The sequence below is a fragment of the Bactrocera tryoni genome, chromosome 1 (assembly GCF_016617805.1).
Source record: "Bactrocera tryoni isolate S06 chromosome 1, CSIRO_BtryS06_freeze2, whole genome shotgun sequence".
NCBI lineage: Eukaryota > Metazoa > Arthropoda > Insecta > Diptera > Tephritidae > Bactrocera > Bactrocera tryoni.
In genome coordinates, this window is record NC_052499.1 from 72,363,199 (window position 1) to 72,377,732 (window position 14,534).

The 14,534-nt window shown below is 35.6% G+C and overlaps 1 protein-coding gene across 1 annotated transcript; it reads right to left on the minus strand.

Moving 5' to 3' along the window:
- Nucleotides 1–5,484: 5,484 nt before the first annotated feature.
- LOC120775301 (zinc finger protein 629) lies at nt 5,485–13,611 on the minus strand. Its single transcript, XM_040105428.1, has 3 exons — nt 13,429–13,611; nt 6,350–7,228; nt 5,485–6,186 (listed from the first exon to the last, which is right to left on the minus strand). The coding sequence occupies exons 1-3, from the start codon at nt 13,439–13,441 to the stop codon at nt 5,948–5,950; spliced, it is 1,131 nt and encodes a 376-aa protein (XP_039961362.1). The 5' UTR covers nt 13,442–13,611; the 3' UTR covers nt 5,485–5,947.
- Between the last annotated feature and the right edge of the window lie 923 nt (nt 13,612–14,534).

A 14,534-nucleotide genomic window follows, 5' to 3' on the forward strand; every position in this document is an offset into this window, starting at 1 on the left:
TTCATTCTTAACCATCGATTGCTGTACCCTGGTTTATTGTGTTACCAAATGATGCGTTTTTGTACCTTTTTGCTGGGCCAGACAGTGTGTCTACAATTTGGCAGTAGTGGCGAATGCAAGGTGCACGAATGCGCTCCGTTCCGTCGTTGCTTGTTGTTGTCTAGAAGGCATATCAATAGCATAAAGAAGGCAACTAGCTATTGTTTTGATGAACAAGGAGAGAATTGCATGAATGACACAGAAAAATCACTAGTCAATTGAATAAAGAAATATGTGGTGATGCACTTGCTTACACACATACGTTCATACATACATATGTGTATATATGGATAAATTATAGTGCATATAGTTTCTGTTTGCATTAAGAAATCTTGGTGTGAGAACATTTCGCTCGACAAAGCGTAATTATACAAAGAAAGGAGCAGTTGCACAAAGCATTTATTTTCAAGTGCTAATTTTCAATATCTCTACCAAATGTAATTGGTGCGAAATTTCGGCATCTATTTAATATAGACTTATTAGTGCAATTTTCAATTCTAATAATATTATAAGTTTTTATATGCTACCTCCTAGCCTTTGCTACGTCAATTTGGCCCACCTTTGATCTCGACGTCCAACCAATCCGCACCGTAATGGTGGATTTCGGGCTCCTTTGACGATTTTCGCGGTACGATAACCATTTAGCGAACAGAATTTCCTTTAAAGGCCCAAAGCTTTGTCAGCAAAAACATGAAATTAACTTCTTTCGTTGCAAACAGAAATGGCAGAGGCAGGTTGAGACCAATAATTTGAGACCGATTGGATAATTGTTACGAAACTTTGACCGTATTAAGTTTAGTACTCTTAGCCGGGAATAAAGACTTGTTATGTGTAAGGCTTGACATCAAACACATATTAGTCTACAAGCACCAAAGATCTTGAATGCAAAAACCGATTGTGATCATGACAGTATATTTCTTGTAATTGAGAGCATATACCACTGAAAATACAACTAATAGCACAGACTTTCCTGAACTGCTTTCAAGAAATTTTGGTTCTGTGTTTTTAATATTTTTTTTTGCGCTTAGAATGGCATAGCTGTTTTTAAAAATAGATTTGTGTGTTTTAAAATTGATGGTTTATTTGGTAGTAAAACCACTGTCTTCAGTACTAGTGCTATATACATACATATATTCATCATAATCATCATCTCTCAACTGGGTTCAGGCCTATAACAAACGTCATAAGGTAAGATAAAGCTATGAACTAGACATTAGCATTAAGGCACTACATAGTCATTCTGGGCTAAACTTTGTCTTGAAAATTCTGTAAAGTTTAGGTTGTTTTTACGTAATGGATTGAGTGAGAAAGAACTGAGAGCACTTGAACTCAAAAAAGCAATGCGAAAAAGATCACAAAGACTTTTCAAACTAAAAAAAGATGATTTACAAATTTTAAGACAATTGAAAAGTAAAGTCCTCTCCCGACGAACAAAGACCAAACTCTACAAGTTCCTCATCATTTCCGTCCTGCTGTAAGCTGCGGAGTGGACAATGACAATGACATCTTCTGATGAGTCGGCCTTAGGAGTGTTCGCGTGAAAAATTTTGCGGATTTTCGTATTCCCTGTTCAAGCTCGGCAGCCAGATGTATGGGACTTTTTGTAATCTCAACAGTTATTTCGTTTCCTGGAATTCCTTTGAGGATATACATATGTATAGATCTTCTTAAAGTGAAAGTTACCACAATATTCCAGAAGCTTGAAGGGTTACCTGAGATCCAGCTCTGAGCAATAGATTCCGGTTCTCACTCCATTAATCATTTTTGATCCGTCTATATTAATATCCTGTGGTAGTAGCCATTCACCCTTTTTTAGTGTGAGTTGTAGCCTTCTCTCCCAAATAAAGCTTGAGGGTATGCGGTCTATTTTATTCACTAACTCCCTGCCAAAGCACCGTAAGGCAAAATTGCCTTGACTACCGCTGTGTAACCCCATGTAGACCCTGACACCACTGGCCATTTTCATTCTGTCTCCTCCACATTGAGTTTCCACATCGGTTTGCTATCCAAAATTACTCCCAGGTACTTGATATCTCAGTACAAAAGGTCGCTACAATCCTTTGATGATGAGCCGCTAGCGACACTTGCAGCCGACGTCGCTTAAATTTGGAAAATAACCCTTTGTCGGCATGCAACGTCACAGTCGGCCATGTTGATCGTTACTGTGCAGAATGCAAACAACTGCAAAATATCTATGGTGAAAACGAACCCGAAGCACAAATGCGAAACGTAAGGTGACACAGAAATATTTCCCTATGTATAAGTGCAATATTACATATGCATGCTTGTACCCTTATTTAAACAATATTTATATCCCTTTCCTTTGAAGAAATGAGGCATTTACCTAAGACTAACGTGAATGAGGCGTTACTATCCACGCCCTTTATGTTTTATTCTTTGAAATTTGTAGTTTTCGTGTTGGTAATTATGTAGTGAATTTTAGTGAGTAATATTGAAAATCATAATTTTAGTGACAATCATCTTATCTATGAAAGGTACACGGCACTTGTTAAAAAAATCCCACTATTTTGAAACTTTGTTCAAATATTAACTTAAACTGGGATGTACAGTTCCACGATATTTTTAAAGAAAAATAAAATTTTATACCGAGCCCTTGAAATATTGTTATGAAATAAATGAAATGTGGACAATAATTCGCCCAACTCTGGAGTATAGAGCATACAAACAGCTTCTTTAAATACGTTGCAAGATTATTTTAATAAATATTAAGTTAAGTTACATGATATTTGTTCTCTCCGGCATGTGAAAATGTAGATGGGTTAAAATAAATAATTTTAATAAAATCTCTACTTTTACATTATTTTGCGGGTTCAGAAACATTTTTAATTTAGTAAAATTACACAACAAAGGCGGTTTTTCCGTTCTTTTGTGTTTAAGGTTACGCCATTTAAGAAGGCTAGTAATCGATTTCAACTGAATGCCACCTGTGAAAATTTGTTCAAGGTTATATATACAAGTATGTTATAAGCGTTTTTATTCTATATAACCATTGTGATTATTTGAAAACTTGCTCCCAAAAATTTCATTATCTTAAGAAGGATCTGTGACTTCTAGACAGGGTTGCAATTTTATAATTCAAAACTTTTGCATTAAAAAACCAAATTTCCAATCTACATTCTAAATCAATTTAGTTTTCTATTTTAATACTGTGATCAAATTGAAAGGTAAATTTTTAATTTATAATTCGCGTGTTTTTCGAATCGGTATTTTTTTCTGTATGTTGGTAGTACTGTTAGTGACATCTATGCTAAATATCAAAATATTCTATAGTATTTGAGATACGCGTCGTTTTGTGAGGCTCTAACAGTGAATTCTTCGATTTTTACTATGTCTGCATTTAATGAACAAAGAAGTGCGATAATGCACCATCTCATACTGCATTGGTTGTTCGTGATCATTTCGCCAAATTTTCAACTAATATCGTGCCGCAACCATCGCATTCGCCTGATTTACTCAGCAAATTCACATAACCACTCCGTGGACACCATTTTGACTCATTTGAGGATATAAAAGCTGAATCGAAGAACGCTCTTATGGCCATCACAACGGAGGATTTTTCCAAGTGCTGTGATGACTGGAAAATTCGTTGGCATAAGTGCATTGCAGCGGGAGGGGATTACTTTGAAGGAGATGAAATGGGCAAAATTCATCTTTCACAGAAGTATGTATATGTATATACTATAGTGAACCGATCTAAACTTTTTTTTTCGAAAATTACACTATTGCCTTAGAAAATAATCCGTGCCAAATTTCTTGAAGATATTTCGTGAAATGAAAAAGTTTTCCAAGCAAGCACTTGATTTCGATCGTTCAGTTTGAATGGCAACTACATATATATGTATATGCTAATGTGGTCCGATATCGGCAGTTTCAACAAATGAGCAGCAGTGAGAAAATGACGTGTGCAAAATCTCAGAACGATATCTCAAAACCTTAGTCCCTGATGGTATACACCCGGTCAAGAAAGTATCGGGAATTCTTCATTTCCCCCTCTTATCTCCCGCTTATATGGAAGACAGGTATTTTTTTTCTAGGTTGGTACAACTGTCCTTAATTATGATGCCAAAAATTAGCGCGATCTGTCAACCTGTGTGTTTACAGCAGCTGTTTATGTCAGCCGACCTCAGTAGTGTTTGTCGAATTTTAAAATTTAAATCAACGTATTTGTGTTAAATTGTGGCCAAACACTCAACAAATATCATTGAGCAAGCACCGTATTCACCTGAGATATGGTCCCTTGTGACGAATAAGTTCTCAAGCCTGTATCTTCTAAACGATTACGCGGATCAACTTATTCCACTCGGACTATATTCTAGAGGAGTTGTAGAATTTGATAAGACAATAAAATAATTCGATTTTTTGAAACTAAAGACCGCAACCAAAATTATTTTGGTCAAATAAAACAATAAAATTCGGTTTAAACAAAATATTGTTTTTTTTTCGTCTGCGTTTATTTTAATAGTTATTATATTATATTTAACATTTCTTGCATAAACTTAAAGATGTTTCAATTTAAATTACATAATTATCTTAAATCATAAACATAGTTTTGTTTATACTTACATTATGTATAAATTATTTTATATATTCTACTTACCTACTTATCTACATTGCCTTACATATTATATATATTGAGCGTGTATACCTAATTAAAATTCATCTAAGGTATAAAATTAATATTAATATGATTGCCTTAGAGTTACGAGTATTTGCATTTGAATCGAACTGCTTCGGGTATCATTCGCGCGATTTTGAAACGAATGTATATTCTACTTTACTATTGTATATTTGAGGTGTATGTGGTATTCCTTTATCTAAATATATGTAAATGTCAATATATGTGGATTTATGAGATAAATATTTGCCGATGTATATTTGTATAGGATGCGTAAACAAGAGTTTTGAAACCTGTGCTTTGTTTATGCCATTGACACTGACAACGTTAAGTGTAAATATATATAAAACAAATATTATATACATATACATATAAAATATATATATAAATTATATACATATAAAATATATATGTATATACATTTTCGACTTTTGTAAATATTGGGTTTTCTAGTTAGGTCCTTTTAAAGTCAAAAACATATGTATGTATATATGTTGTATATCGTCACCTAAATTCAAAATAACGTATTATCAAAAAAACTGGTCAAAATATAATAACCAATATCTAACCATTTTATAACGAAAACTCAATTTTTTTTCAATGTTAGTGATATCTATGTATTACATCGTTTTTCCTTCGCCTTTCAACTAATGAAAAGTTATGTTACGTTATTTTGCATTTTAGGTGGAGATATATATGTATGTATGTACATATTGTATACCAACTGCGCATCATCCAACTCACTTGACGTGAGAAGGACGAAAAGAGTGCAGTCTGGAACTTGCAGCTCACCGTATTCACTTGGCGTGAAAAAACCTAATTTGCCATCTATTATTTACAAAATTGTCCAGACTGCTCTCGCTACTATATTCTTTGGTATTTATATGAAGCTTTGTATATGTGATGTATTTCTATCTAAGACTGCATCCGGAGTTCAGGTACAATACGGAGTAGATGATTGCAAATAGCTATAGAGTAGTTGCAATTGTTAAGTAATCGGTACGAGGTCTCTTAGTAGAGGTAGGTTGTACTGGATTACAGATTTTGTTTTGAGTATTCGGAAAATGCGCGATTCAGTGACGAATTCACTGAGGACCCATAAAGGAAAGGTGTATTGGATGTCATGTTCTGTTTTGTGTATGTGGGTATTAGGGAGAAAGCGCGATAGCCGCGTAGGAGTAGGTGAATAAGGAAGGATACAGTATATTAATTTTCACATTTTTTAGAATATTTGGACATTCGGAAAAACACGCGTTTGATTAATGAGATCGTTTAGTATCCATAGAGGTAAGGAAACATAGGCACAAAGATGGCAGAACCCATTTGACGTTCCTGCGGCATATGAGTCTTCATGTGTTTCTTCAGATGGTCGCGACGTCCGAATTTCTTACCGCAAGCGGAACACGGATAAGGTCGCAGTCCGGTATGTATTCGCTTGTGGCGTGTTAGCTCTTCATTGCGCGTAAATGTTTTACCGCAAGATTCTACATCACATTTGAAGGGACGCTCTCCTAAAAAATCGAAAATAAAGGTATATAGGTCAGCTATATATTTTCTGTGCGATTTATAATATTTATAAATATCTACAAGCTTTTACAATCAATTCCTTAACTATTTTTTTATGTTAAAAAAACATATTTTGATCTAGTTTAATTTACTTCATGCTAAACTTACCGGTATGTATACGTATATGCCCCTTCAATTGTCCATTATTGGAGAAAGCCACATCACAGTGTGGACACTTAAATTTTTTTGGACGTTGTTTTCTCGCATTGATGGCTTTGAGATGCGCCTCTTCGGCCATAATGCGTACATATTCCTGCTCCACTAGGCCGAGCCCGTATGGGTCCATACCCGCGTAGCCGGGGCCTGTTGCAGCGGCAGCAATCGCTACCGCGGCACTAGTACTCGTGGGTATATTGGTTGATGATAGCGCAGAGGTGAGATGGTTGGAACCACTAAAAGGGGGCGCTGCACTCCACATGGTGGCGGGAGTCGGTACAATCGTTGGCATAACACTGTGTGGCAACAAGTGCAATGGATTTTGATGGTGCACATCAAATTTGTGTCTGGTACCGGGAAAATGTAGCGAAGGCATAGTATGGCGACGAGGAAGTTGCATTCCATAGACATGATCAGTAGGTGGACGTGTGGCTATGTTTGGGAATTGACTGGATTCGCTCATAAAAACATTTCCTTCGGCCGTGCGTTGCACATGCTCCAAGGATTCGTTGTCTTCGCTGAGGTGACTGAAATTACTTTGACTGGAAGCGCATTCAGATGTTCGGCTTGTATGCATGTCATCATCATCAGCCACTTCGAGCTCCTCATCGTCCGAATCAGATTGATCCACATCTGTGGTGACATCTTCGACTTTCAGAAATTCCACCTTAATGTTGGCTTCAGGCGTTGCAGTTGAAATTGGTGTGCTCTTACCACTAACGGACAGATTTTCAGGTTCAGAAGGGTTGTTCGCCTCCTCGTCAATGACGACAACGCGTTCATCTTGAGGATGAGCTGGAGCTTGATCAGCTTCTTGTACGGCTGCTGGTGCTGGTGGTGTTGTAAGTTGAGTCGTATCCCAGGGACGGAAAAGACGAGAATAAGTATGTGGTGGGTATGGAATTTTAAGTGAAGACATATTTCTTTCGATTTAAATTTGCACACAATTTCTATTTAGTCTCACTTTTTGAAAATTGATTTTTGTTAAACTAAAGGTTCGTAATTGACATATTCACGAAACGCGCAGCGTAAAGGAAGAAAATTACACCAAAAAAAAAAATAATTAAAATGCTTGCGAAATAGCCTGTGGCGGCGCGGCGGATAAGTGCGTACACTATGAAGACTATACAAAAACTGACTGTTTTGCAGCCACAGCCGCAACATTTATGTACTGACGCTGCGAAGGATCTACGAAATGTACAATTTTGTTTCTCTTTTTATCTACCTTATGCTCCTTTCAACACACAGATACTCACAACTACTTGTGCAAGAATACAAACACAAAGCGAAAAATGCACACACACACACACACAAAAGCAGCACTTTTATACTCCTCCCTTAAACGCGCATCTCCATTGAATTCATTCATGAACAAGAGCAAAACCCTGTGGTTTTGTCGTTTGCCTATAACTTGCCTTGACTTGCCTTCGATCGGTGTGAGTGGCAGGAGTTGCAAGGACCGCATGGCTGCCTGTTTGCCTGTCTGTCTGTTTAACTGGTCGTTGGCTGCATGCCCTCTGTCAATTCGCAGACAAGCATGCACGCACACTGCCACACAAGGACACACCAATAATAATTGCCGAATGTCGGGGATGATTTTTTCAGCAATGGCTGCTGCGCTCCTTCCTGCTTTTAGCTGCTTCGACTTGGAGTTGCTTTCACGCTTTGCGAAATAAAATTTATTACTTTGCTCTACGCTTATACATACATATACATACATACGTATATGTATCTGCTTTATAATTTTCACATTGTTGTTACTGTATACATTTGTGTGTTGCTATATCGTCGTAATTATATTTGCCTGCAAGCATCGAAAAGTCAACGCGTCGCTTTGCAGCCGCATTTTAAGTAACGTTCTTTTTTGTGACTTTTTCGATTATGAATTTTACGCTTTCCCACCGACAAACCCTCCACTGGATGCGCAATTTTTGTAAGAAAGTTATCAGCCTCCGTTCCAACCTACCCCCACCCCATGCACACGGCTACAGCCACCGCAACAGCATATCGCGCGCCTCATGAACTCTCCCCTTGTAACGGTTTTGTTGAGTGCTTTGAAGTTTTGCTTTTGTTATTGTTGCTGCTTGCGATACCGATTTCACATTTTAAGCATGTTTCTGCCATTTCTTGTAGCAGTTGTTGCTGTATGTATGCAAGTAAAGCGTTACATTTCTGGAGTGGGATGTGCATATTAAGCGCGCCCTCTGATTTTGCGGGCATGTCGCAACTTATGGTGCCGCGCTAAAATGCTGGGGAACGGTTCAGTGGATTCCATTTTGCGTTATTCACATAATCATCATTAAATAAAATCATGCTTATTGCTGAGGCCTGAGTTTTCCGTTCAATTTCCTGTTTAAGCTAAAAACTTTCATTTTTTGAGTTTAAAGAAAGCATAATCAAGTCCACAATTGTAAAAACTGTAAATAATATTGTATTTAGGACGTAGCTCCACTGCCTAATAAGTTTAATGTACAATAATTATGTATATCACTATTGGTGTAAGCAACAACTATCCGATTAGAACAATATTCTCCTGACTATCCCAATTTCCTTATATTATAGTTTGAAAACACATAAAATTTCTGCCCTTCGCAATAACATTGATGCTTGCAATGAAGATATATAATTGAAATTTCGTCAATATACTTCTCTAAACGACATTGATAAAAATATTGAATGTGATGATCTCTAGACCTTTAATTCTTTTAGTCTTTTTAGCAGTTCTTCATACACTGTGAAAATGGGTAAAATCAAACTATAGGCAATACGTCAACTTTTCATATAATATCGCGGTTTTTTGAAATCTACTAAAAGTGCGAAAAACCCGCCAGAAGCATTAAATTTCACCACCAAGATGGAGGGAAGAGCTTTGTAGAAGCAATTGGACAATGAGCCTGATACTGCCTATCTTTAGGTGAAATCATACACATATATCAGGAATTATTTTAAAAATTTCAACCGAATTCGGTAGTTTAGGTTATTCAAACATTCCTATAATACATACAAAATGGGACAGAAACCTCACACACTTCCACATTCCACCTTATTCTTTCACTTCCAGTATAGAAAGCAAATATTACTGAATACATATGTACATATATCGGGATAAAACTTCGCACAAGTAGTGCGCTTAAAGTATTTAATTAGTATGTCCAAAATTTTCGAAATCAGGCTATAACTTTTCAAGGACCCAGACACCAAATATCTGGACACAGTGCATTTGGTTGATTTTTTACCGTCCATATCAGTCAATTTGTGAGTGAGATAATATTATCGTGATGACAGCATGCGCTTCTGCTTTCCTTAGCACCCTTATACCCAATATAAGTTTTTTCGAACTTTCGGTTAACTTCCATCGGTCAATATGTAAGAAATCTCAATGGAATTCAGGAATAATTTCTTTGATAACAGTGTTTCTTCTTGCCAGTGATTGCAAATAGTGAATGCAATACTTTCTACTTTTAATTAAAATATATTGCAAGAGTATAAACTGTTTTGTTGCAACCGATCTAGCCCTTCCTTATTATTTAAAACTAAATATTCCGCATTGCTTTTGACTTTATGTCAAATGTTACATATGTTTATCATTGCAGATATGGCATTTAACCGCTTCAGTTCAAGATATATATCTTAATGAAAGTGATAATACTTGATTAGCATTATGGGGTTCAGTAGTAAAAAGAAATAGAAACGTTATTATCTTTGTTTGCACCGAAGCTCTAATACAAGAACTCGATTCCGATGGTTCAGTTTGTAAGTCAGCTATATGCTATAGTTATCCGATCTGAATCCGGACTTTGTACTATTACCTTAGACAATAATCCGAGATATATTCGTCAATATATCTTATCAAAAAAAAAAGTTTACCATGCAAGCACATGATTCCGATGGTTCAGTTTGTATGACAGCTATATGCTATAGTGGTCCGATATCGCCGGTTCCGACAAAGAGCAGCTTGTTGAGGAAAAAGGAACTTGTACAAAATTTCAAATATTTTAAGAACTGAAGGTTTAATTAGCGTATATACAGACAGGGAGATACCTCGGAGAGGGACACTTCCACTCTAATTAGTTTTATATAAATATCTCAAAAACGGCTCAATCTTTGTCATTAATGATCGGAATACTAGCTGTTTGGTGGCGACACATGCCCGCAGAATAGGGCTGACAGATCAAGAAGACTGTCGGAAATATCTAGAGCATCTCTTGTGCACTTGTCCCGCATTGACAAGAATACGCTGTAAGCATATGGCCTCCCCACGGTACCAGTATGAGGAGGTACCGTTAGTGAGGCCACAGAGTCTGTTCGCGTCAAGCGCAGGCATCCAAAAGGATGACTACTCCTCATGCACCTAGTAACTGTACTCCCAAATGGTCTATATGTGGCTCATTAGCTTACCAGATTAACCTAACCTTATCAACAAAAGTTGACGTTGACGTTTTTATCAAGTACACCATCGCTTAGTGTAAAAATGTGTGACATAGGATTGGATTGGATTGGAAGCAGTAATATTAAATTTTAGAATAAACATGTTATGAAGGAGGTGAATGGAAAACGGTATAAAAAATGGGCAGTGGTCCATAATATAAAGCTTTGTTGACATCAAAAAATATTTCTATGGCTTTGCAAGTTTTATAATTTCCAATAAATCAGCTTATGTCTATCATCAAGTTTTCTTAAGTTTTTATCAGGTTTAATCATAAAACTAAGCAACCGTTTGTTTGGAAGCTTTGAATTCCCGGAAATTTTCTAGAAAACAAGAGGATACTATATAGGTTGGCAATCGATTCATACAGACCATTAACTGTACGGAAAATTTTATTATATTATTATTTTAGATCAAATATCAAAATTATTTTAAAAATTACATCCATTTTATCTCATTTGTAAGATAAAAGTATGTGTAAATTTAATTTTGGCATCGGCCGATAGCCCATGATGCTAGTGCTGCGTATTTTCTTAAGTTTGTATAATAATTGTATTATTATGTAAGCTTTTATAAAATAAAAAAATAAAAAAAATAAATTTTGGCATCATTTGAATTTGCTATTAGCCACAAACTGTTTAGTTTTATCAAGGTCTCTCATGCTAGTGATTTTTAAATAAACAGTTATACATTTACATAAGATTGTGTTTTCTTGCGCATATATTTATTCCTTAAGTCGCAAGATATTATCCTTTTCATCTGTGTAAATAATACTGACGCCAGTCCAGCAGTAGAAGCTACAACAACAATATTACGTCAGAACAAGTTGGCAGGTAGTCACATAGTTGGGGTGATATCTTTTCAGCGATTTTCTTCGATAATCTTTTCTTGCATGCCTTATCTACCATTAACGAGTTAATTCTCGTTTATTTTTGGCGGTTTCTAGGAATTGAAAAGATTATTATATTCTCTCTTTTCAAGTAATCTCCAACTAAATGTTGTGACCTTGTGTTTTTAACATTTATAAATAAGTGTTAAAGTATTAAAACATAGTAAATTGAAAAAAAATTTCGGCTCTTTAACAAATAAACAAAAAAAATTTAAGTGGCAGGTAGAATGAAATTTTGTGCAAAAGACGCTTGTGAAGCATTTTTTTTTTCGATTTGTTCATAAACTTTTCGTTTTATTTTCGTCTTACCAAACTTTCTTTGATATTACAATTTCAGAATATATTTCTTTTACTTTTCGCCTCTTCTCGAAATGCGAATACCAAATAAGAATCATCCAGAACTTTAGCCAGTCTTACAGATTTTTTCGCTTTCATCTGTGTTACTCTGATCATTTCGGAAGTTGTTCTTGAAGTTTTCGGCATTAGGAGTGCAGTTCTCTGAGGTGATACTTTACATACATATATATTTTTATTATCATGGTTTTAAATGATATCGAAGTTATACTATTTTTACAGGGAACTTTCTATAGAAAGATAGCGAAAAATGTCCAGTGTAAACAAAAATAGCAAATGCAGCAATCCTACCAAAAACTGCAGAACGTTTGCATAAAATGTCATATTCGGTAAAGAGTTTTTGAAATACATTTTTTTTCGAATCACAGAATTTTAACTCTGTTTTTGTTTTCTATAAACACAATTTCGAAATTCGAGGGTCTAAAATTTCCACTTTGGAGGCTTACTTCAAAGAGCGGAGAAATTCCTTTATTACTTGTGGCTTAATTTATCAAACAAATTTTTTGGCCAAATACTCAACAAAGAGTCCATTTTGCCGTATAGTGCGATAATATTCTAAGGGTTATAAATGCGATTTCTACGTATAATCTATTCGGATTGGTTATAACGATTATATTTTTTAGTTGGTTATCTTATGAAATTTTTGAATTCTAAATATCCAACTCGTCACTTTTCTACTCATTATATTTGAGTCCTGCTCTCTTGTAAAAAAATTACATGTGTAAGCATGAAAGTTGTCCAGTTGAGCAAGACACCACACTAAAGTACTGTACCAATTGAACTGGTGTTATACCCACCGGTTATTTTTTACCTTAGTTCATATTTATCGCAAAGTTTTTTGATTCTTCAGCCATAAGCCATTCATTCTGAGCGAACATAAAAACATACATATATTTTGTAATTAATTTGAAGCCAATTTTCTCCCTTATAAGCCAATATCAAAATAATTTTCCATTGGTAAATTGTAACCCCTTCCATTTATACAAATTTGCGCTATAATAGCTTAGGCCAACTTGGACAACCAATAAAGGCTATAATGGATAGAATACTAATTGCTGATAATCTGTGGGTATTTGCAACGTAAAGTGTTACTTTCTCTTATAGCAGCCGCACATTTAACAATAGCGTAAATCCGTCTTCCAAAATATTTTCGGAACGCCTTGCAGAGTAGACTTTAACAAAGAAATCCGCTAATTACGCAAGACATGTAGGCGATGTAAGAGGTATCTTCTTATTTTCTTTGGAATATGTACGTAGACAATACAGAATTTAGTATTCGCAGGCGCATTTAATGTTGGAAAATCCCGAGATGCAATTTTCAAATGCCAACCTACTTCGCGGATGTGATTTAAAGGTTTTTACCTGAAGGGTGCATCCCAGTATTAGAAACAGATTCTTGTTCTAACAACTTGTACTAGTTATACTTTTGCTTTAGAGATTTCTTAAATGAATACGATATGCTTGGACTTTTTCTTAAATAAGCGGACTATAAACTAAATCACGAATACAGCGAAGCGAATTGAACAAAAATATTCCAGTTGTTCCAGCAATTTGGCGACACTTCCGTTATAAGCTTGCGCTCAAATTGAGAAAAGCCTTTGTTGTCCTTTAGATGTCCAACTCATCGCTCATTGGAAGTGAGAGAACAATTGCTAAACGTCAAAACCTCCAGAACTCGAACAGCTGATATTTTGACATTTAGGGAAAGAGGGATGACCAGATTAAAATCCCGACAAATAAACAGTGGAACGGATCTCGAGCGGTGAGTAATTAAAAAAAACGTCAAATAGTGAAAAAAGTGATAAGCATATTTATGTGACTATGTTGAAAATTGGATTCTAAGTTGAGTTATACGGTCGCTTCAGGTATGCTTTCTCTTTACAACTCAGGAGTCTTAAGCTCAAATAGTATGAGCTTTATTAATACCGCGGATTTCGTTTCTTTTTTTAATAAATTATTCGATATCTTTAATAGCAGTTTCACTAAGGCCATTATACCCACTAAAAAAAGTTTTTATAGGTTCCCCAGCGCAAAACCAGTTTTTAGATGAGGCAGAAAAAGTTTTAAAAACAATTCGGGTCGTAGATGAGTTAGGAAACAACACAACGCCTAATTTTAATTTTGTCAAGGGTTCATTGTTCAACATTAATAGTTTAAAAAGATGGTGGCGATTGCTGTCACAATCAGGATTTCCTTCCCTAAAAACAAGACAACTATGTCAGGACAGCTTAGAGCATTTTTTAGGTCAAATTAGAAGTAGGGGAGGTACTAGAGTTACACTTTTCATGTTCTCTAGTTTATTTAGGAAATCATGGGGCTTACGTTACGAAAATATGGTAACAAAAGGTAACTGTGAGCTACCTTTAGAACCCTAAGCCAATGATTTCGTTTTAAGTGATCTTTCTTGGCAGGATTTCCAGGGTTTACCACGGCCCGAGCACTCCATTGTTAGATCCATTACTTTAGAT

Excerpts from the sequence above, each read along its gene's own strand:
- LOC120775301 (XM_040105428.1), bottom strand. Across the intron at positions 6,187-6,349 it reads GCATATACGTATACATACCG|GAGAGCGTCCCTTCAAATGT; the intron begins GTAAGTTTAGCA and ends TCGATTTTTTAG.